This window comes from Nerophis lumbriciformis, linkage group LG25 (assembly GCF_033978685.3).
Source record: "Nerophis lumbriciformis linkage group LG25, RoL_Nlum_v2.1, whole genome shotgun sequence".
NCBI lineage: Eukaryota > Metazoa > Chordata > Actinopteri > Syngnathiformes > Syngnathidae > Nerophis > Nerophis lumbriciformis.
The window spans coordinates 14,727,501-14,753,016 of record NC_084572.2 but is presented as its reverse complement, the minus strand read 5'-3'; the positions used below and the strand labels follow the sequence as shown (position 1 = coordinate 14,753,016).

General features: G+C 37.6%; 2 protein-coding genes across 4 annotated transcripts in view; one reads left to right on the top strand and one right to left on the bottom strand.

The window, feature by feature from the left end:
• pvalb7 (parvalbumin 7) overlaps positions 1-9,447 on the top strand; it is a 53,013-nt gene extending 43,566 nt beyond the window's left edge. The window contains exons 2-5 of the mRNA XM_061983859.1: positions 4,009-4,077; positions 4,201-4,330; positions 4,411-4,520; positions 9,037-9,447. Coding sequence (XP_061839843.1) covers positions 4,009-4,077; positions 4,201-4,330; positions 4,411-4,520; positions 9,037-9,062 — 335 coding nt within the window. The 3' untranslated portion in view covers positions 9,063-9,447. The remainder of the gene's footprint in view (positions 1-4,008; positions 4,078-4,200; positions 4,331-4,410; positions 4,521-9,036) is intronic.
• The window catches only part of baiap2l2b (BAR/IMD domain containing adaptor protein 2 like 2b), a 26,658-nt gene continuing 7,878 nt past the window's right edge, over positions 6,737-25,516 (bottom strand). For 2 of the 3 annotated variants that reach the window (XM_061983856.1, XM_061983857.1), the window contains 11 exons: positions 24,145-24,206; positions 23,958-24,029; positions 23,787-23,876; positions 23,503-23,634; positions 23,194-23,298; positions 13,167-13,269; positions 12,402-12,609; positions 12,274-12,330; positions 11,201-11,516; positions 11,078-11,118; positions 9,567-9,764 (listed from right to left, as the gene is read on the bottom strand). In XM_061983856.1, the coding sequence (XP_061839840.1) occupies positions 9,689-9,764; positions 11,078-11,118; positions 11,201-11,516; positions 12,274-12,330; positions 12,402-12,609; positions 13,167-13,269; positions 23,194-23,298; positions 23,503-23,634; positions 23,787-23,876; positions 23,958-24,029; positions 24,145-24,206 (1,262 nt within the window). In that variant the 3' untranslated portion in view covers positions 9,567-9,688. Of the gene's footprint in view, positions 7,394-9,489; positions 9,765-11,077; positions 11,119-11,200; positions 11,517-12,273; positions 12,331-12,401; positions 12,610-13,166; positions 13,270-23,193; positions 23,299-23,502; positions 23,635-23,786; positions 23,877-23,957; positions 24,030-24,144; positions 24,207-25,516 lie in introns of those variants that run through there. The other variant, XR_009817680.2, reaches the window with a different exon arrangement.

Here is a 25,516-nt window from a genome sequence, read left to right as displayed (position 1 = left end):
GAAAAATGACAGTAAAAGGATAAAAAAAACTTGACACTTATTTACTATAATATCATTGTTCTGCAGAACTTTGTTGCATCGAGCATCATTATCCAGCACTTTCTGCTGGTCACACTGTGTATCAGTCAGTTTAACTGCATATCGTGACAAGTACTTACTTTTATGTCACATAAAAAAGGGCAGATTTAAACCACTGTAATAATATATATGGTTTGAAAACATTTAATTGGGGTGCATTGAACTGTTTATTATGTTGTATTGTGCCCAGGTAGCCCAGATAACTGCTTTTTTTATGCTGTTTTGCGAGACCCATGTCACGTGACTCCAAACTTGACACCTCATTGGCTGGTTCTGAGACAGGCTTGATGCTTCAGCCTTATTTTACTGGAAGTGAGCCTTGCTTTTTGAAGCAGCAAATTTTTACTGAATTTTTTTACACTGAATTTTTTTTACATTGGATTTTTATACACTGAATTTGTATACACTAATTTATGATTTTTTATTATATATATATATATATATTTATATTTATATATATATATATATATATATATATATATATATATATATATATATATATAAATATATATTTTTTTTTTCTCTGATTTTTTATTATATATATATATATATATATATATATATATATATGTATATATATATAATAAAAAATCAGACATTAGTGTATAAAAATTCAGTGTATAAAAATCCAATGTAAAAAAAATTCAGTGTAAAAAAATTATGTAAACATTTACTGCTTCAAAAAGCAAGACTCACTTCCGGTAAAATAAAGCTGAAGCATCAAGCCTGTCTCAGAACCAGCCAATGAGGTGTCAAGTTTGGAGTAACGTGACATGGGCCTCGCAAAACAGCATAAAAAAAGCAGTTATCTGGGCTACCTGGGCATAATACAACATAATAAACAGTTCAATGCACCCCAATTAAATGTTTTCAAACCATATATTAAATTTGCACTTTTTTATGTGACATAAAAGTAAGTACTTGTCACGATATGCAGTTAAACTGACTGATACACAATGATTTTTTATTATTTATATATATATATATATATATATATATATATATATATATATATAATAGCTTTATTTTACCGGAAGTGAGTCTTGCTTTTTGAAGCAGCAAATTTTTACAGAAGTTTTATATATATATATATATATATATATATATATATATATATATATATATATATATATATATATATATATATATATATAATAGCTTTATTTTACCGGAAGTGAGTCTTGCTTTTTGAAGCAGCAAATTTTTACAGAATTTTTTACACTGATTTTTTTTTACATTGTATTTTTATACACTGAATTTTTATACACTAATTTCTGATTTATATATATATATATATATATATATATATATATATATATATATATATATATATATATATATATATATATATATATATATATATATATATATATATATATATATTTTATACACTGACTTTTAAAGCACTTAATTATTTTTGCAATGAAATTGTCAGCATCATTTGATGTTAAAAAAAAAAAAAAAAAAAATGTCGTTCAAAAAATTCAAACACAGAAAATTCAGTTACATAAATTCAGTGTCGAAAAAAAGTTTTCGTAATAAAGACACAAATTAACCTCCAAACAGGAAAAAAAGAACAAGCAAAAAAAAAAGGTTATTTAAAGTATTTTCCCTAAACTATGCATTGAGGCAAAAACTGTGTTTTATCCGATTAATCAATTAATCAAAATAAAATAAACAATAGATTACTCAATTACGAAAATAATAGATGGCAATAACGGCAGCCCATATTTTAACTCTACTGTCCTGAAGGTGGCATTAAATACCATTACAAAGTGTCAGCAAATTATTTCGGGTGCCAAGAGGGGCACTAGACTAAGTTGAAAAGCAAAACATTAAAATAAAGACCATACATCCATCCAACCATTTTCTACCGCTTGTGGTTGACATAAATCTGCATCAGGGTCATGTAGTTGTCTAAATTATTTAAAATATTTGTAAACAAATATAGAAATGTCATTATAAATAAATATAAATGATAAATGGGTTGTACTTGTATAGCGCTTTTCTACCTTCAAGGTACTCAAAGCGCTTTGACACTACTTCCACATTTACCCATTCACACACACATTCACACACTGATGGAGGGAGCTGCCATGCAAGGCGCTAACCAGCAGCCATCAGGAGCAAGGGTGAAGTGTCTTGCTCAGGACACAACGGACATGACGAGGTTGGTACTAGGTGGGGATTGAACCAGGGACCCTCGGGTCGCGCACGGCCAATCTTCCACTGCGCCACGCCGTTATCAGTAATTTTTTACAATTGTGAAATAAATTAATTTGCAAAAATCCCGAATTTGTTGCTGGAAAGTATATTTCTAAATTAGGTAACACAATACAACTAGTAGAGAGATGTCCTCTGCTAAGGCTGCCTAATCTTATGTATAGCAATATTGTTACTCTCCAGTCCTGTCGGTGGCGGTAACACACATCACAAAGTGTTAAAGTACCCCAAAGTCCCATCTTCTGTGTTTGGGTTAGGGTTCGATGGGTCACTGCCCCACTTGATTGGCCCCAGTGCAAGTGGGCCAGAACAGTGAAAAATGTAATCTCAGGGCATTCAATCAATCGCAACTAGACTGTTTAGTTTGTCTTGAAAGACATTTCGCCTCTCATCTGAGTAAACTTAATATAGAGCAAGTCAGATCGTGTCTTAGACTCAGATTGGTTTTGGAGTATAAATATTTGTGGTTTTGGCACCAGCCGATAGACTAGATCTGACCAATCTAAGTCTAAGACTAGAACCAATCTAAGTCTATGAGCATGAACTGATGAAGCCTACTCGGATGAGAGACGAAATGTCTTCTAGAACAAACCAAACAGTCTAGTTGAGATCGATTGAATGCCCTGAGATGACAATGACCTGGGTGAATGAGAACATTCATAAACAGTGAAAAAAATTTTTTTTTGCATGAAATCTGACGAATAGAACATAACCTTTGCCACAAACAGAACAAACAGAATATTTGTTTGCAGAATATTTGTTTGCAAAATATGTTCTGGACCTAAAATCTCTTCATATTCTTTACTGCTCACTAGTGTTACCATATCTGAGTTATTGTGTAGAAATATGGGGAAAGAACTACAAATGTGCGCTTCATTCACTAAGGGTGTTACAAATAAGATCAATTAGAATAATACATAATGTTGGATATAGAGAACATTCAAACCCTTTATTTGTTGAATCAAAAATATTGAAATTCAACGATTTGGTGCATTTGCAAACAGCTAAAATTATGTACACAGCAAACTATAACCTGCTATCCAAGAATGTACAACAATTCTTCTCAACAAAAGAGGAGAAATATATATAACCTTAGAGGAAAATCTAATTTAAAACATTTGTATGCGCGTACAACACTTAAAACCTTTAGCATATCCGTATGTGGAATTAAATTATGGAATGGATTAAGAAAATAAATCAAACGAAGCACTAATATGATTAAGTTTAAGAGACTGTTTAAACTACAAGTGTTCACAAAGTACAAAGAAGAACAATTATGATGAACATCTTGAACCTTTTTTTTAGATAATGATTATGTATTTAATATTTGTTTACTTACTTATGGTATATGATTTATTTATGATTTATTTATTCACTGTTCTGTTACAAACAGAGAACAAGGAAATGGGATACAATTGCTTTGATATGTATTTGTTTACTTACGTTTGGTATATTATTTATTTATCCGCTGTTCCGTTACAAACAGAGAACAAGGAAATGGGATACAATTGTTATGATATGAAAAGGGGTAGGATTAAATAAACTCTGCTTCTTCCTACTCCTTTTCGGACGTGCTGTAATGAAACAACTGGAAATATGTGATGCATTACATTGTATCGTATGCATGTTTGAAATAAACAAACTGAACTGAACTGAACCTCACACTTTTTTGTACCTTATGTGTTCTCCATGTGTCCTGACTTTCAGCTGACAGGATGGTGATGACGGACCTGTTGAAAGCTGAGGAGATCAAGAAAGCTCTTGATGCCTTTGCAGGTTAGATCTATTGTCCTACTTACTGTAGGGTTCGTTGTGATAAGACCAATAGAAACTGGAAAATGTAAGCACCCGTGACTAAACGTTGGAATTTCTTTATCCTGCCTATGTTTTGTGCCGCAGCAGACACGTTCGACCCGAAAAAGTTCTTTGACTTAGTGGGAATGACAGCCATGTCCGCCGAGAGCGTCAAGCAGGTCTTCCGGGTCCTGGATGTGGACGGAAGCGGCTTCATTGAAGAAGAGGAACTCAAGTGAGGCTAAACCCAGACATCTGTGGTCTTTTATATAAACCTGTGTCCCTCAGAGACATTATTTTGCTGTGCTACCGCAGGTTTGTCCTGAAGGGCTTCTCTGATGACGGCAGAGACTTGACGGACGCCGAGACAAGCGCGTTCCTCAAAGCTGGAGACAAAGACGGCGACGGCAAAATCGGGATTGACGGTGAGGGGAAGTAGACAAAAACATTTGAAAAATACTACTGTAAAATAGGCAAGTCGTAACAGAGACTGACATGGCTGATGTGAAAGTGTATTTAACAAACGGGGGGCTGACATTTAACACGTGACACTCACTTTTACTCCTTGAAAGCAAAAAAGCTATTACACGTTCTTATTTGCACACACCAAAAGTAAAGAACACTGCAGTAAAGAATTAAAAACAATGTTTACGTAAGATAATAGGCCTGAGCCGATCAATTAATCTAGTGTAATGAAAATCAACTTTGTTAACATCAATAAAATGCCATGTCCGTGTGTTTGTTTGTTCATCTGTCGTTTCCAATCAGCTTGCAAGAGGGTTCACTCTGTACATCGTTCGCAGCACCTTAGTGTGTTCATTTATTAGCAGAATTAAATGAATGCAGTGAACCCTCTTGTCATACATCCACAATCCTTTGTCTCAGTGGGCGAAGGCTGGATTGCTAACTTCACACACAAGATGCACGGACAAAGCCTCACGAGTCAATACTAGCTTGTGAGAAGCCCTGCAAACTAACACAAATTAGGAGGCAAAAATATGATTGCGAAGCCAAATGTCCATGTGTTGGAATATTGCGGCTTCAAACTGAATGAGCAAGACGAGTGTCACGATCCCAATGCAAAGAAGAAATGATGATAATAATAAAAAGAGCACTCAAAAAGAGTGAGGTAAAAAGTATGCACACAGGAGAAACAGAAAATGCACAGAAAAGGTGTTTAAAGGAAACAGTAACACTACATAGTGATGGGTCCGGCAACACCGATGCATCGGCGCATGCGTCGAGCTCATAGAGGGAAACCCTGTGTCGGTGCGCGTACCGCTTTTAGAAAGTCACGTGACCGATCATGAGCTGTTTTGGTCACGTGACCGATACGCGAAGTGTGTCGCACTGACGCCTCCTCTGTGCCTTGTGAGCGGGTCTTTTCTACAGCTGGTGAAATAATAACTAAGAAGATAAATCGCCTAAAATGTAATACGTCGGAAAAACTTTTTTTTAATTTTTTTTAATAAAAATGTGTAAAAAATAAAATTAAAAAAATACCCAGTCCACAATCATCCACAACACGTTCTCTTAGATTTCCATGTTATGATACATGTTCACATTATTTATTGACTGTATCTAAAAAAGATAAAAATATATTTTTATTTAAATGAAGATATGAAATAATCCTAAATGAAATACAATGACTTGGTTTATATTATTGTATATACTAGGGCAGGGGTCACCAGGTAGCCCGTAAGGACCAGATCAGTCGCCCGCTGGCCTGTTCTAAAAATAGCTCAAAGAGCAGCACTTACCAGTGAGCTGCCTCTATTTTTTAAATTGTATTTATTTACTAGCAAGCTGGTCTCGCTTTGCTCGACATTTTTAATTCTAAAAGAGACAAAACTCAAATAGAATTTGAAAATCCAAGAAAATATTTTAAAGACTTGGTCTTCACTTGGAATAAGCGGTAGAAAATGGATGGATGGATGGGTCTTCACTTGTTTAAATAAATTCATTTATTTTTTACTTTGCTTCTTATTACTTTTAGAAATACAATTTTAGAGAAAAAATACAACCTTAAAAATGATTTTAGGATTTTTAAACAAATATACCTTTTTACCTTTTAAATTTCTTCCTCTTCTTTCCTGACAATTTAAATCAATGTTCAAGTAAATGTATTTATTTTTTATTGTAAAGAATAATAAATATTTTAGCTTCTGTTTTTTCGACAAAGAATATTTGTGAAATATTTCTTCAAATTTACTATGATTAAAATTCAAAAAAAATATTCTGGCAAATCTAGAAAATCTGTAGAATCAAATTTAAATCTTATTTCAAAGTATTTTGAATTTCTTTTAAAATTTTTGTTCTGGAAAATCTAGAAGAAATACTGATTGGTCTTTGTTAGAAATATAGCTTGGTCCAATTTGTTAAATATTCTAACAAAGTGCAGATTGGATTTTAACCAATTTAAAACATGTCATCAAAATTCTAAAATGTATCTTAATCAGGAAAAATTACTAATGATGTTCCACAAATTATTTTTTTAATTTTTTCAAAAAGATTCAAATAAGCTAGTTTTTCTCTTCTTTTTGTCGGTTGAATTTTGAATTATAAAGAGTCGAAATTGAAGATAAACTATGTTTCAAAATTTTATTTTACATTTTTTCTTGTTTTCTCCTCTTTTAAACCGTTCAATTAAGTGTTTTTTTTCATCATTTATTCTCTACAAAAAACCTTCTGTAAAAGGAAAAAAATAGACAGAAATACCCATTTTTTTATATATATAAATTTATTTATTTAGCTATTCTTGTTTAAATCACACTTACGTGTAACTTACAAATGACAATATATTTATTTATTTAAGTGTGTATCAAACTGGTAGCCCTTCGCATTAATCAGTACCCAAGAAGTAGTTTTTGGTTTCAAAAAGGTTGGTGACCCCTGTACTATAGCATAAAATCAGTGTCAGTTGAATCGGTCCATAGGTTGCCTGTAGGGATTTTTAATGTCCAGCAGATGTCAGTATTTAGTGACACAGTATCGACACAGTATCAATACAGTTTTGCAATGTGTCGAAACGCTTCATGACGCCTCATCAACCCATCACTAACACTACACGACAGTGCCAGGACAGAGCCACAGGTACAGGAAGCGTTAGCGAGGCAAAAGCAGAAAAGATTAACACAATTGGAAGTGTGAATCATCAGGAACCTACTGGCGCCGAGTGAATGAACTGGAGAGCTGAAGTAGTCAGGAGGCAATGAGTATCAGGTGTGCACGCAGGTGGCTCCGCCCCGTGACCCAGAAACCAGGCACTGCAACAAAAAGAAGACAGGCGGCAGCAGAGCTGCCAGATCATGACAATGAGCCCATCGAGCCAGTGTGCCGAATTTGTTGGAATGTGATTGCAACAAAAAAGAACATTTTAAGACGTTCAACATTTGTTGAAGTTCAATTTTTGCTTACAGAGATTAAGAGTCCATTTTACATTTGTTTACTTTTATAGGATAATTAAAAGTTCTTGACCTTCCAATTAACTTTATTGCATTTGAAAAGGTTACTAGCATTATCAATATTAAAAAAATAATTACATTAGTGCTTAATTTGGTCTCAAAATAATGCTGGCAATAATAGTTTATCAGCAATAATTTGTGAGACAATATATCACACAGAAAAAAAGGTTATCAACGCAGGCCGACATAAAGTACTGTGCAAAAGTCGAGCTTTGTTGTTTTAGGGAGCTTTTCCGCAGCAGTCATTTTGACATAAAACAGAAAATATGAATTTCAATTCACCAGATTATGCAAAAAAGTATGCATGGACCAAGAAAGAACCATGAACATTTTGATGACGATCTGGATAAAGGTGTGGTGGAGCCATTTACATTTGAGTCACTACAATGTTGCCTTTCCACATAGCGGTTCATTTACTACAGTAGCAGTGCATCACAGATTTTAATATACTGTTGAGTACATTGAGATTTGAGTACACATTTAAGATGTCTATGAAAGTTTTCATTCATCCAGGTCATTGTAATCTCAGGGCATTCAATCGATCGAAACTGGACTGTTTGGTTTGTTTTAGAAGACGTTTCTCCTCTCATCCGAGTAGACTTCATTATTTCTTGTTGATAGACTTAGATTGGTCAGATCTAGTCTAGCGGCTGGTGCCAGTACCTCAGTAGGCTTCATCGGTTCATGCTCAAAACTTAGAATGGTCAGTTCTAGTCTTAGACTTAGATTGGTCAGATCTAGTCTAGTGGCTGGCGCCAAAACGCCAAATATTTATACTCCAAAACCAGCAGGGTGTGCCTGGGCAAGGATGGTTTCGCCCTATCATAGTGAGAAAAACAACTGCTTTGATGTAAATGAACAATCCTACCGTCAAAGCCAACGACTATCATTAAAGTGTGACCTACACGGATGAAAGGCGTTTACGTCTTTTAAAACAAACCAAACAGTGCAGTTGCGATCGATTGAATACCCTGAGAGTACCCATTTAAGTTTTCATTTTAAATAGTGCTGACAAAATACATATATATTTCAATCATTACTTAAGAGTCCAAGAAAAAAAATTCAAGCAAAGCTCATATACATACAGTATTCAACATACAACATTCAACTTGGGACTTGCTACAACGGGGCAGAAAACGGAGCTGCTTAACTTTAAAAGGATGTATAGGTTTTGGAGCGCGTGAAGTGTTTTAAGTGTGTGTGAACGCTCTGTGGAAGGGCTTATAAAGACTTTAAATGCATATATTATTCCAAAAAACCTGGAACTTAAACCCAGTGATAATCAAGGATGAAATATACAGCATCGTGTCCTGAATAATAATGGCATTTGTCTGCCATCATGAACCAGGAAGTAGATGCAAACTAAAACTCCAACATTCTACAATTAGTTTTACGGTCTTAGGAAAGGTCTAGGTTCTAGTTGTTGTCTAATTACGGCCTTTTCCCCATTGTTTACATTCATTTTCTTCCTTAACAGAGTTTGAAGCGATGGTGCATGAGTAGGAGACAGCAGGGCATTCTCCTCCTCCTCCTCTTCTCTGCATCTAAGTTTGTACCAGCCACCATCAAACTCCTCTCACCTCCCCGGGGGAAAAACCCACGCATGGAGTACGACCAGCCCACCTGCTACACCAGGCAGCGTTCCACAAAAAAAACGTTACTAAATTTGAATTTAATGTTTCATTCAGTATCAAATCTGTATCAGGGTCCACAATTATCCTTGATGAGTGCATAAAGATAGGGTGGTGGTAGTGATGTTGTATCCCAGCTCTCTTTAGGTTCTTTTGTCGTATGTATTTCATGTCTTCCCACCCTTCATCCACCTCTTGATGACATAGCAAACACAACAATGACGTGAGAAAAGACAGTAGGAAATGGTAATAAAAAAGTATGGAGTAATGGTTATTTCTTCTAGTTGTTGTTTACTCACATTCAAAACAAAGCCTTTGAATATTACAATGCACGGTCACCCCTGAAATGAGAGAGGATTATGAAAAATATCTGGGCCTACATTTTGCGGATAAAACAGAACAACAGTGTTGATATTCGAGTAAATTGTCCTCCATGTTTCAGATTGATCATATTATATTGTTTTTTCACTTACAAACCCGAGGTCCTGGCATGGCGCATTAATGGATGCTAGGGGCCGACCTGTCATTGGTCTTGGTAGGGCGAAGCTTCACAGTGGCAAACGGGTTTGTGCCTCTGAAACGAGAGCGTGACGGAAAATGTCACACAATCCTTTACAAGCCTTTTGGCGCTCATTATGTTGACACACACCTTTGTGTAAATGTAACACCATGCACATGCATTCACTCAAAAGTCTCTTTTGATTGAACTCAAACAAATACTGCCACACACAAGCAGATGCACTAGAATAAATGTAAACACATACCATTTGTGTACACACTATATAGGAAAAACTATCCATACAGTACAGGTAGAGCAGTGGTTCTCAAACTTTTTTCACCGTGTATAACCTCAGAAAAAACTTGTCTCTCCAAGTATTACCATAATGACAAACATTAAAACACAGTAGCGTAATAGGCCTAAATATTAAACAAGACAGAGGTTGTATTTAATAAGTATATTTAATATTTTTGGCCGCTGTTGGCTCAGTTTAAACAGTAACACTGTGTTAGAATATCCATCCATTTATCCATTGATTTTCTACCGCTTGTGCTTCTAGGAAAATAAAACACTGTACTTTAATCAAGTGATTCTTGGCGCACCACTCGATGAAGCCCACATACCACTAGTGGTACATGTACCACAGAATCACTGGAGTAGAGTATTTGTCTGTGAAAGCTAACTCTTTTACAGTATTCTTGAACTGTGGCACAAGGGTGAATATTTGTCAAAAATGCACCTCTGTTTTTTTTGTTTTGCAAATGCACCACATGGCGGCGCTCTTATTAAACCACATAAATTGAAATAATTTCAAATAGCGTTGTCTTACGAATTTCAGACAACACTCACTGTAAGTTTAGTCAAATCGCCACAAAACTATGAGCACATGTTAGTAAATTTGAGCAAGATCGTTTAAAAAATATGGCCACCATCAAGCAGACCGTATTTGCAGGGCAAAATTGGGTTTAACTGTCCGCAAGTCATTGACTGTTTGTCTAATGATTATAACACTTTAAAGAAATGCTAGCATTTCTTCCAAAGTCACGAACCACAGGGAGCGCCGCAAATGTCCTTTACATCTTGTATTAAAGTGTCCACACTTCTGGGAAGACTTTTTATAAGATTTTGTAATGTAACTGCGGGAATATTTCTCACATTTGTTCAGCCATGTCTTAAAGAACTTTTCTTTGTGCCATGGAAAGAGGAAATATCTTCCCCAAACACCTCCAACAAAGTTGGTAACAGGTAATTGTCGAGTAAATGATGGTCAAATGAAGAATTAACATTCAGGGTGAACCCAAGATTGATTCATTAATTGATATAGAGGTGTTTCCTAAGACTTTTAAAGTTATTTAATGATAGGGAAAAGTGCATGAAATAAGAACTACCTTGGAAAAAGAGGATTCTCAGGTGGGTTGGGTGATAAACCCTAAAGAAATGATTAGAATTATATTGATATTCATATATTGAAACGAATATTCAACATGACTAATTTTAGTGTCATTTAGCACCTGTGCGTCACCATCGCTTTTCCATTCAGGGTTGGGCGAAAGCGGTCGCAGGTCAGCTGACCCCCTTTGGATATTGAGACTCTTAGGAGGAGGAGGTGGAGGGGGAGGGGGAGGAGCAGGAGGTTTAATCTCAATTGTCGTCAGTTCTGCCTTCTTCTCGGGGAGCGGCGAGAACGACCGGATGTCCATGGACGCTCTGCGATTAGGCGTGGCTGGCAGTGCAATGTCACCGTAGCTCCTGCCCTCTGATTGGTCGTTGTGTGTGCCGTTGGGATCCAGCATGTTGTTCATGCTGCTACTTCTCAGAGAACTGTCACTAAAGGAGTAAAATGAGGTGTCATTGAATGTGAATATACGCATCTAGAGAGTAGGGCTGTCTTCGACTAAGGATTTTCATAGTCAAATCTGATTAGTTAAATTTAGCATATTGCTGAATATTAGTCGAATCTATGGCATAGTCTTTTTTTAAGAGAGAAATAAACAGATTATTAATTGATTTTATGATTTGTAGTGTATACTGACTGGTCACAAGGTGTCAGTATAATGTCACATGATGCAAGTCTTGCCGATTGGGTTATTCTTTCAGATACTTATAAAAGGAATACAGTTCTTCATTAAAGTGAACAAAACAGAGAAATCATTTGCAACTTTTTCTACCTCAAAAAAGTATAAACCTGATTTAAACACAGTAAAAATTGGATTGTTTAGTGAGGTACTTAGTCTGGCCCTGCACCGACAAGACATCAAACAACCAAAAAGAGGAAGTAAAAGTTATAACCAAGATTCTATATGTGAACCTGTGGAAGGATCCTTATCTTTACAGCAGATGAACAGAGAGCTCTTACTCAGTAAAAACTATTTGTCGGCACACATGAGTCTTTTATTATTGATGAACGCAATCGATCCATCCTCCCAACACACCTGCTGGATGCTTGGGGCCTCAGCTAATAGAGGATTTAAATTTTGACGATTCGACTGCAAGATTGATAGTAGAATCAGACTCTTCTGAAGTAAAACGTCCACTATTTGAAGACAGTCCTACTAGAGAGTACTAGAAGGTATAATCATGTCACCTGCTTGTGTCTGAATCCTCAATGGGACCCACATAAGCAGCAGGGAACCAGCCCTGCCTGGAGGGAAAGTTAAAGAATCCATCACATCAGACGAAACTCGACATTTCTGTCATATTATGAGAACATACCGCAGGTTGCTGTCGGTGCGCCCATACAGCCAACCATTGCGCGGTTCCTGGACCAACACGGTGATCATCTCCCCCTTGTTGAAAGGCAGCAGCTTTGGGTTGGACGAGGAGGGATGAGACACTAAGGCTCTCATGGGTCTGCCTCCACCCAGACCCAAGGACTCTCCCACTGAGCCAGAGCGAGAGCGGCTAGGAAGGGGCGATGGCACTAGTGGATGTTGAGAGAACAGAGCTTATTAGGACTGAGTAAAGGACATAGACCTTCAGATGCCAGTCTTGACAACACTTGCTTATTCATTTTGACCAGCGGGTGGCAGCAACGTACTTCCTGAGTAAGCAATAAACAGATATGGTGTATTTCATCCCTGAAAGGCCTCAAACAACATCAACTGTTGTCAAGTGGAATAGTGTTTGTTGGTTGGTTGGCTGGTTGAGGGGCGGGGCTAGGTCATGAGGGATACAGGGGGCAGTCTCATCAGAGGAAAACATTCAAAATATGAATGAACTATCAGAACTATCCATCCATCCATTTTCTACCGCTTGTCCCTTTCGGGGTCGCGGGGGGTGCTGGAGCCTATCCCAGCTGCATTAGTAGGGGCCATAATGTAAATCAGAAATTCGAAAGAACTGCAATGGGGCACTTGTATGTAATTAATGAGGTTTTCGAGGTCAAGTATTAAGGTCATAATTTAAAACAACCTACTTGACTCAATCATGACTATGCTACCAAACAATACCACATCACAGCCACAGCTTGATGCCCACCTCGCGAGGGAACATTGCCCAGTGCCTGTTGCTCCCGTCTGGCCCAGGACATGTCGTCGTCTTTGGCTACCGTCTGCAGCAGGGAACTTACGGAGCCTCGCAGCTGCAGAGACAGGATATGGTGATCCATCACCCAGATAATATATATACTGTATATATACACTATATAAAGTGTATATATACTAACATATACTAATATATACTAATATATATATATATATATACAAACACATTTTTAAGGGAAAGTACAATAAATGTTTTTCAATTATAGAAAGAAATAGTGACTCGTTTGGAAATTTGTGGGGGGCGCCACAAGCTGGTTTGTATGTATAAATCACTAGACTTCAGAAATTAGACGAGTCCCCTCTTTTTTAGGATTTCTTGGATGGTAAGTTTTTAAATCGTCGGAAGTATGGTTCATAAAAAAATTGCAATAGATACAAGGAAATATTTTCTAGTGTATTCCCTTAACCACTGATTTACCGAATATTGACAGTATAGTTCAAGGGTGTCCAAACTTTTAATTAGCACGGGCCAGACACACAAAACTTGAGGGATGCGGTGGTCAATCAATATATGCTAAACTATTACATACAACAAAATATACACAATTCAGCTTTATAGCATAGGTAACAAAGCAAATTATTGTCATATCTAATACAACACCTCTGGAATATTTAATGTCTTCTAATTATTTTTGACTAATAATATTCAGACAACTAGAACCTAGAACCAGTGGAATGCTTTAATAACTACTTCATAAATATTGGAACCAATTTGGAGCAAAGGATTCCAGAAATCGGGTGAGTTGAGGACTTGAATGACACAATAGATAGAAATCCCAACTCGATGTTCCTGAATAATGTAACAAAAGAGGAAATAATCAAAATTGTAAAGAAATGTAAATCTGAGACCTCGCGATAAAAAAAAGATATTGAAGGAATTTCAGAACCTTTAATGTGTATCAGCAATCTATCATGTATCAGCAATCTATCATTTCAAACAGGCACATTCCCAGACGAAATTTAAATAGCAAAAGTTGTACCAATTTATAAGACTGGAAATAAAAAAAAATATTTACACATTACAGACCTGTTTCTTTAGTGCCGCAATTTTCTAAAATCATTGAAAAAATATTTAACAACAGATTGGACACATTCATAAACAAAAGTGTTTATATACAGACCTAACATTTCATTATCTATGGCAATAATCAATAGATTGTGAACAGTCTGCAGCTGCAGTATTTATAGTTCTAACAAAAGCATTTGACACAATTATTCATAATATCTTAATGCAAAAAAATTAAATGGTATGGCGTCAGAGGATTGGTCTTGAACTGGGTAAAAGGCTACTTAACCAAAAGAAAGCAATACATGAAGGTATGTGAAAATATGTCGACAGCGCTAAATACATTCTTGGCTGTACCCCAGGGATCAATACTGGGACCAAAAATTGTTCAATCTTTATATGAAAAGACATTTGTAAAGTCACAAAGGACTTAAAAGTTAGTATGATTTTCAGACGTCACAACTGCGTTTTGTTCAGGAGAGACCACAAAGAAGCTAATACAAACAATAACAGAAAAAATGGAAAAAAAATAAAGGTTCCATGTTTTTCTTTGTTTTTGTAATGTTGTAATCTGGGATTTTGTTTGTCGATTACAGTATGTTGTGGGCCAATCAAATATGAGCTGCTGACCGTGCACACAGTTTGAACATCCCTGGTATATATAGTATAAAGCAGGGGTATTCAAACTACGGCCTGCGGACCAAGTGTGGTCAGCAGGCGTCTTTAGTCTGGTCTGCAGTGTGAGTATAATTTAAATTAAAAAAAGTATTAATTTAAAAATCAAAGCTACGTAGCGAACCAACTTCACGGGCAGGTGGCAACATATACGGGAAACATCAATGATGATTGGTTTGGTTTACGTATAAGAAAATCCATGATTGGTTGGTTGGTTTACTATGATGAGTCACAATTGGTTAAGATTCTGTAAACACATTTAAAGAATGATTAGCAGGCTCAATATTACATTTTATTAATTAATAGAGAAGGTTAAAAACATTGTCATGCAGCAATATGAAGCCACACCCCCTGAAAATGATCCCCCCTCCAAAGCTCCTGTTTTTCAGCAATTGAACATGTAAAAAAAAAAAGCACCATTTGAAGATGTTTTGGTGTTTAAACAATTGAAAAATGATCAACAGTTTACATATACACGTAGCCCATTCATCCAAATGAATCACTATGTCTGTTTCAGTCACTATGTTATTTAGTCACTACAGAAATTACAATTTGTGTACTCTATACAATATTTACAACCTTGCTAGTGTTCAGCCACAGATTGTTCATCTAGTTATTTACACCTTACTTTGGTTCAATCACACATTACTTTGGCATTTTTGCTTTGAGACTCTTACATGAGTCTTCCAGGCAAATTTCTGAGCAGCTTGCATTTTTCCTTTTTGTTTCTGCTTTAGTGAATTCTGCCTTGAATTATATAGCCAATGTCTGTCTATTCGACTCCCTCTCCACTTCTAACTGCTCCAAATGCAAAAAATCCTAAAGAGTGCAAACAATGTTGATTCTATTAACTATTTTCCTTTATCTGAATATCCATTTGTGATTTATAGCATGAAATAACAAATAACTTGCAGTCATGTTGTTTATGTTTCAAAATTATTATTATTATTCAATGTCAAAATATAAATAGTAGAAATAATGAACAAAATGTCAGCTCCTGTCTTGTTCTAAAACACCAATGGAAATGAAATGTAGTATTTAGACAGGCTATACTGTAGCAAAAGTCATCACATGTCTGCCACAATCATGTGTGTTCTTAATTGTGTATTCCACATCTTCCATGTCGAGAGCATTTTGATTTGGGTTTACATGGTGAACAACTAAAATGAATGTTTTGGGCATTGTTTTATCCAGACGCATACATTGTGGGTTTCCTGGATGTCGTCTACATAGCTAAAACATAAGTCTAAGGAAGAGAATCCCTCTGCCATGTTCTACTATTTTTTTTAATACTGTATATAAATCGCCCGCTTGAATATTCCCTCTTCTATTCTCTGACTCTCTCGTCTTTATTTGGGATGTCTGTTGTGATTTCCCTTCCTGGTTCGATGACCCGCCCTATCTTGCCTCTAATTGGCCTGTCCTTAGTGTTTTACCCTAATCTTAACCAATCGCGACTCATTATAGTAAATCAAACAACCAATCATCGATTTTCTTATACGTAAACAAACCAATCATCATTGATGTTTCCCGTGTATGTTGTCCCATGCCCAGGAAGTTGCTTCGCTACATAGCTTCGATTTTTAAGTTAATAATTTTTTATGGAAAACCGTAGTTTTTATCACTTGATTATCAAAAACCGTACTCACTACAGGAAAACCGTAAAAAACTAAGAAAAAACTGAAAATATTTTTTTATATTTTTACAAACAGTTGATCCAACATCAAAACATGTCAAGCCACTTTCTCAAAGCAATTACACACTTATCCGGCTTCAAAATAAACGCTTTTCCAGCTTCGAAATAAAAGCGCTACGCTATATATCCGGTTTAACTACATTAGCAAAATGTGATGATCACGCTTTGTCAACGATGTTCTGTAATGTTACTCTGTGATATTTGCACCTGAAAAAATGCTAGTACCGTATTATTCGGAGTATAAGTTGCACCGGAGTATAAGTCGCACCTGCCGAGAATGCATAATAAAGAAGGAAAAAAACATATATAAATCGCACTTGAGTATCAGTCGCATTTTTGGGGGAAATGTATTTGATAAAACCCAACGCCAAGAATAGACATTTGAAAGGCAATTTAAAATAAATAAAGAATAGCGAACAACAGGCTGAATAAGTGTACGTTATATGACGCATAAATGACCACCTGAGAACGTGCCTGGTATGTTAACGTAACATATTATGGTAAGAGTCATTCAAATAACTATAACATATAGAACATGCTATACGTTTACCAAACAATCTGTCACTCCTAATTGCTAAATCCCATGAAATCTTATACGTCTAGTCTCTTACGTGAATGAGCTAAATAATATTATTTGATATTTTACGGTAATGTGTTAATAATTTCACACATAAGTCGCTCCTGAGTATAAGTCGCACCCCCGGCCAAACTATGAAAAAAACTGCGACTTATAGTCCGAAAAATACGGTACATCACTTGAGGAATATAGAGGGAGGGATTATTTGGCTGGCTGAAATATTGTCTAAATTTTTTTATAAAATGTTCTGGTCGAGTCCTCAATTACAGAATGTTTAGCAAATATGACATTTTAAATAAGAAATAGAGAAGGTTCAAACATTGTCATGCAGCAATAAGAAGACCATTAACGTGTACACCATGTAATGTACAGAATATCAGAAGTATTTATTCAGATATGAATATCCAATTTTACATTACCAAACATCTTTGACAATCAAAGCAAGATCTTAACAATCAACATTTCGTATTATTAATGCGTGAAACTGGTATCTAAACAAGGTGTATCGCCTCCTCTGAATGCAAGTGCTCTTAAAGCAGGAACACCAATTCTGTATTCCTACAAAATACAAACTCTGGCAAAACACCAACACACTGCAGGCATTTTTTTTTTATTGTCATCAAAAGCGTGTTTGTCCTTTATGGGTTGAGCTGTTTAAAAAAAACTATTAAATATTTAAATATTTTGACAGCCCTAATATATATATATATATATATATATATATATATATACATAGGTATATATATATATATATATATATATATATATATATATATATATATATATATATGTATGTGTGGGGAAAAAAATCACAAGACTATTTCATCTCTACAGGCCTGTTTCATGAGGGGGGGTTCCCTCAATCATCAGGAGATTTTAATGGGAGCATTCACATACCATGGTTTATATAGGGCACAGAGTGGGTGGGTACAGGCTGGCGTAGGGGCGTGGTGATTGGCTCATGTGTTACCTAGAAGGTGTTTCCGTCTGTGGCGGCATGCTGTTACAATTTCGCTGCGCTTGTTGAGGGATGACAGGTCTGGACGGTAAATAATAAACAGTTTCTCTTTCAAGCATAGGTTGCATCTTTTATTACCACTATTGTAAGGTGTGCTGGATGCAAGAATTTGCCATGTTATTGAATATTCAACATTATTGTCTTTGAGGTCCCAAATGTGTTTGCTGAGTTCTGTGGTATTCCGCAGGTTTTGGTTCCTGAAAGAAGCCTTGTGATTGTTCCATCTGGTTTTGAACTCTCCCTCGGTTAATCCTACATATGTGTCGGATGTGTTAATGTCCTTGCGTGTTACCTTAGATTGGTAGACAACTGATGTTTGTAAGCACCCCCCGTTGAGAGGGCAATCAGGTTTCTTTCGACAGTTGCAGCCTTTGTTGGTTTTGGAGTCGCTCTGTCCGGGGGCCGACGGCTCATTTGCAATTGTTTTGTTGTGGTTTGAGATAATTTGTCGTATATTGTTCATACAGCTGTAGCTCAATTTAATGTTGTTCTTGTTGAATACTTTTCTTAGGGTATTGTCTTTGGGAAAGTGTTTGTCAATCAGATTGAGGAATTTGTGTCCAATGTTAGTTGAGACGTTTTTGCTGTATGGGGGGTTGCTGAATTTGACCAAGCAACCCCCCCGTACCAAAAAGCCCTTGATGAAAGCGGATACAATTTCACCCTCACCTATGAACCCACGCCAGGAAACCAGCCAAAAAAGAACAGAAAACGAAACGACATCATCTGGTACAACCCCCCATACAAGCAGCATTATATATGTGCATATATGCACATTATATATATACTGTATATATATATATATATATATATATATATATATATATATATATATATATATATATATATATATATATATATATGTCTTAATAAGGTTATCCAAAAAATAGTGCTCGATACCGTAGTAGAGCGCAATATATGTATGTGTGGGAAAAAAAAATCACAAGACTATTTCATCTCTACAGGCCTGTTTCATGAGGGCCTGTAGAGATATATATATATGTATATATATATATATATATATATATATATATATATATATATATATATATATATATATATATATACATATATATATATATATATATATATATATATATATATATATATATATATATATACAGTATGTATATAGTATTATATTAATATAATATGTATATGGATGATTGGCCACGCCCCGATGCAAGATGGCGCCAGTATGTGCTTTGGCCTGCCGTCTCTCGCTGTCAGCTCTGTTCGTTTTTGTGTTTTTTGCGTCTATTTTCGTCTCTGTCAGCTCACTGCTTGTGTATGACCGCCAAACACTGTTGGATCTTTGCCCCTCTCCCACTGATATGATCAACTTCGACGTTGGTTTTTCGACGTCCCAGTCAGCTTTTTCACCTGGCCGGATTCCTGCCTTCCTTTCCCGCCCCCTGGCTCCTCTCCCCCGGCGGAAGCGTCTCCGGCGCCGCGGTAAACGTGGCGGCCAGCTGGTGAAAGTTAGGGCACTCCTGGCCCGGCTTCCCGTGGCTCCCCGAAGGATGAATGGTGCGGTATCCGGTCTCCTCCTGCACCCACGCTCGCTCGATCCGATCGGCTCCTGGCTGGTTCCTATCGTTGGTTTGGAGGAAGAAGCTTGCCGTCGTCGCTCCTGCTGTCCCCGCCCCCGGAGGCGCGGGGTGGATCACCGCCACCTGCGGGCTGTGTGTCGGGCCCCACCCGGATTAATTGCGGCCTTGGACGTGCTGGCCCCCGCCAGGTTCGGTCTTGTGAACGCAAGATCTTTGACAAACAAAACTTTTATCCTGAAGGATTTCTTCACTTCCCGCGGACTGGACTTCCTCTGTGTGACGGAGACATGGCTGAGAGCCGGTGAGTCCGCCCCTCTTAATGAACTTCTGCCTTCGGAGTGTTCCTACTTTAATTCCCCACGGCCGTCCGGTCGAAAAGGAGGAGGATTAGCAGTCGTTTTTAAAAATGACTTTAAATGCCGTCAGATCCGCCTACAATCCTCCTTTTCAAGCTTCGAACTGTGCATGTTTGAACTGGGTCTTTCTGATGTCGTCCTGTGTGCCGTCATCTATCGACCACCCAAGTACCACAAAGACTTTATAACTGACTTTTCTGAATTTCTGGCTGAAATCCTGCCCAAATATGATCGTGTCCTTATTGTGGGTGATTTTAATATTCACACCTGCTGTCCAGATGAGCCGCTTTCCAGGAGCTTCCTGAATATAATCGACTCATTTAACTTTGTACAGTCTGTGTGTGGTTCTACACATGAACGCGGGCATACACTCGATTTAGTGCTCTCGTATGGTTTGTGTGTTTTTAATTTGGACATTTGCGACGCTGTGTTCTCTGATCACATGCCGATCCTGTTTGATATTGCCACGCAGTGTCCAGTTAAATTGTGCGCACCGCCCCAACGCTCTCGCATGTTTAATTCTTCGTCTCCTGCTCGGTTCTCCTCTATTTTTTTGACTCTTTGTGATGATAATTCTGCAGCATCTGTGTGTCTGAATACTGAAGAGTTGGTTTCTGGGTTCAACTCTATCTGTTCACAAACACTGGACACGATCGCGCCTTTCAAATGCCGCCGCGCTAAAGCCACGCCTCAACCCTGGTTGAATGACGTCACTCGGGCTGCCAGGCGCGTATGTAGAAGAGCAGAGAGAAAATGGAAAAAAGACAGGCTGCATGTGTCCTTTGCCATTTTTAAAGAAAGCCTGTTTTCCTTTCAGATGACTGTAAAAGCAGAAATGAATATATATCTATCTCAGATTATATCTTCTAACTGTAACAACCCCAGAGTTCTGTTTAAAACTATTAACACTGTCATTGATGCTCCCAAATCTGCTGGTTTTGATGCTTCTTTTGAATTCTGTGAAAATTGTCTCCATTTTTTCACTGACAAAATTGTGTCAACTAGAGCCAGTCTATCTCAGCCTTCATATGACCCTTCTGTTCCCCTGCATTTCTCTTCTGTTTTCCATCAGTTTGAGCCGGTGTCCTTTTCTTTTTTAAGTGACACAGTTAGTCATATGAAGCCCTCTGGTTCTCCTGCAGATGCCCTCCCACCTCGCCTGTTTAAGGAGGTACTTGCTACTATTGGATCAAGTGTCCTTAACATTATCAATAGTAGCCTCTCTTCTGGAATAGTTCCAGTAGAGTTTAAACATGCAGTGGTACGACCTCTACTTAAAAAACCCAGCCTCGACCCCTCTCTCCTCTCTAACTTCAGACCTATCTCTAATCTTCCATACATTTCCAAAATATTAGAGAAGGTTGTCTACAGTCAGTTGCTGCCCTTCTTAGAGGATAATGGTATCACTGAGCTGTTCCAGTCCGGTTTTAAAGCCCTCCACAGCACAGAGTCAGCGCTTCTAAAAGTTTTTAACGATATCCTTCTGTCCACTGATTCTGGTAAATATGTTGTCCTGGTGCTTTTAGATCTGTCTGCTGCGTTCGACACCGTCGACCACGCCACCTTAATCACTCGTCTTGAGAACTGTGTGGGCATTAAGGGCGCCGCCCTCAACTGGTTCCGGTCGTACCTAACCGACAGGAGTTTTTGTGTAAAAGTAGACAGTTTTATGTCGTCCACAGCTCCTTTACCACATGGGGTCCCCCAGGGTTCAATCCTTGCCCCAATTTTATTTGCGCTTTACCTTCTCCCCCTTGGTTCTATTTTTAGGAAGTACAGTATTGCATTTCATTTTTATGCCGATGATTGCCAGATTTATTTTCCCATGGCACAAAATAACACGGTTCAAAGTCTTATTGACTGCCTGCACGACATCAAAGTCTGGCTTTCAGCTAACTTCCTGAGCCTAAATGAAGACAAAACAGAAGTTATGTTGTTCGGTCCAAGTCGCTCTCCCTCCCCCAACGTTGACCTCGGCACTCTGACCCCGTATCTCAGCGACTCTGTCACAAACCTGGGGGTAAAGTTTGACTCAGATTTTAAATTCGAAAAACAAATCAGCAGCGTCGTTCAAAAAAGCTTTTATCAATTACGCCAAATAGCGAAAGTGAAACCGCTTTTATCAAGACATGATCTTGAGAAATTAATCCACGCTTTTATCTCGACTCGTCTTGATTACTGTAATGCCCTGTATGTTGGCATTAGCCAGGCCTCCCTCGCCCGCCTGCAGCTCGTGCAGAACTCTGCTGCTCGTCTGCTAACACAGACCCGCAGACGTGAGCACATCACCCCTATTTTAGCGTCCCTTCACTGGCTCCCTGTGCGTTACCGAATACATTTTAAACTCCTTTTATTTGTTTTTAAATGTCTAAACAACCTCGCGCCAACCTATCTCTCCGACCTCCTTCAGCCTTACTGCCCCACCCGATCCTTAAGATCAGCCGATCAGCTGCTGTTGACGGTCCCTGACACAAGGCTGAAGCTTAGAGGTGACAGAGCTTTCGCCGTTGCTGCTCCCAAGCTCTGGAACGACCTACCCCTGAGTGTTAGACAAGCCTCCTCTCTTCCTGTTTTTAAATCTCTCTTAAAAACATACTTTTATTCCATGGCTTTTAACACTGAGTGATATCCATCCTGCAATGGCGCCCCATAATACACCTGCTGTGATCCTGTTTTTATGTTTTTATGTTTTTATTAATTCTATTTTAATTATTTATTTTTTATCATGTTCTGTTTGTGTTGTGTTGTGTTTGCTCGGTACTCGTTTTATCTTTTAACCTGCTCATTGTACAGCACTTTGGCTACCCCTGTGGTAAATTTTAAATGTGCTTTATAAATAAAGTTGATTTGATTTGATTTGATATATGTACACAAAGCGATGTATAGGCTAAATATGTGTGTATATAAATATTGTTACTTTACATGCAGTCGGCTTTCGGCCCATGCGGCCTCCAAGTCAAAAAGTTTGGACACCCCTCGTATAAAGCAAGAAAAAAATCACTGCTTATGAACTAAGAGACGGCAGAGTAAACTATATGGCAAAGTAGCCCACAGCCTACTGCTGTGAATAATAACTTGTACCTGTGCCTCTTGGTCCAAATTACTAGGGGTTCGAGATCCGGACCCTCGGGTTTCATTGACTTTCTCCTTCCATCCATCTGCTTTTTGCTGAAGAGACATGCCTGTCTGAATACAGATGAGGAAGGTGATCAGCTCATTAAATGGCGAACTGGATCAGGCCGCAATAACACCAGCAGATCATTTAAAAAGGCCTGCAGCGTTTTTCGTTTTCATGCACTGGACCTGGCTTGCTTGTGACTTTGACGAATTGCTTCTTTAGATACATTCGATTAAGTTTCTAATGAGCAAGGGAGAGTTGCACTTATATACCTTGTTAACCAGGAAGAGCAGCGACTGAGTGAGGCCACAGTGTTTCTCTGCCAGAAAACGATACCTCCTCTCCTCCTCCTTCAGGATCTCCTGCTGGCTCTGCCTCAAGTACTGCATGTAGTTGCTGCTCTCCTAACGAAACACACACACACACACACACACACACACACACACACACACACACACACACACACACGCACACGCACACGCACACAGTGTTTCTATTTTGGTGTGCAAGTGTCCAAACCGGATTAGTGATAATGGGCACTGAATTTTTTGTGCACCAGTGAGTCTCTGAAGGCTCCTCGTCGTAGCTGTTTCTCCAAAGCCTCTGCCTGGTTCCTCACCTCCAGTTCGTACACTCGTCGGCTACCCTGCAGCGATACACAGCGACTTGATGAGCCACTGCGAAACACATTTTCCATTGAGTAAAAAATCATTTTTCATGCTCCTACATCAATGTACTCCTCATCCAACTTGACGTTCTTCTCCATGGCTTGCAACACCTCCACCTGGAACCATTGAAACTGCACCAAGGATAGTTTAAATAAATCTACAGTATATGCAAATGTAATGTTCAATCAAATGGAGATTATATACTGTAAGCATTTTGAACATGTACAGGTAGTATTGTGCACTGACCACTCCCTCCATCTCGGCAGTGAGTTTCCTTTGCGTCTCGGATATCTGAATGAGGACGTCCCCTAAAAAGGACAATTATTAATATTATAACTAGTGCTGTCCAACTATTAATTTTAAAAATGAGATTAATCACACTTTTGAATTTGGATTAATCATGATTAATCACAGTAAATTACTTGCTTGCATAATGTAAAATTAACTTTTAAAAAGACCCTATCATTTTGACACAAATGCAATCCTGTTGTCAGAATGTCATACACGGACATTGATTTAAAGTTTTATTTGAATGCATTTATTTGATGAAAACTAGCGTTTGTACATTAAATGCAATAATTTTTTTGAAAAAATATTCACAATTTGCACATTAATTTAGACTGCCTAATTATGACGTGAAACAATAAAACACATGGTTCTATTACAGCAAAATTATTCATCTTTAATAACAACCCAATGATAGGTAAGAATTCAGTTTTTGGTGAGCAAAACTCGTTGACTAGACATCATCTCTGCATGTCAACTCTCCCGTTTTCCCTGGAAAACTTACATATTTTGTCTTTCTTTCCCAGCGTTTTCCTGTTCACTGATTTTTACTGTAATTTTATCTTTTATGAAATTAAAATATTCTCTGCGGTACTGCCAGCGGCTGGAGCACACAACTATGTACGTGTGTATGCACACACCAATGCAGATGACGCGGGGCATGTGTCCATCAATAGCTATATCATTACTTGGCTCTACTTGGGAGTTGGAGGGTGATGAAAATCCCTTATTTCCTTGTATTTTCCCGGGAAATGGCCCATATTTTAAAACGCAAATATACAACGCAATATACAACGCATTAGTATATTGAAGCAAATAGGATGGAGTACTTGTTTGCAACCAGCAGAGATGCTGTTGGATCAGTGTCAACTACGCTAAAAAAGACGAGGTCAGCTATTAAACATTGAATAGGGGATATTCTACTTTAGACATGTTGCTCTATATACAAAGCTTGTGCAATGATATTTTCTTAGAATTCACGTCATAATGTAACCACAATAGCTCATATATTTGGACATGTTGCTCTATACAACTCGTACAATTATATTTTCTTGGATTTCACGTCATATTGTAACTAGGGTTGCAAAATTCCGGGAATATTCAAAGTTGGAAACTTTCCATGGGAATTAACTTGAATTAATGGGAAATTAATGGGAATGAACATTGAATGCAACATGCTAGATCTTGCAGCATGATTATTAGCTAAAACAACCTGATTTAATGCAAATTCAGTAGAATTTCAACCCTACACTGTGCATTCCTGTATCACATGTGCAGTGCATTCTTCCATTACAAGCACAGATAATTCCCAGCATGCTACACACTACAGCAG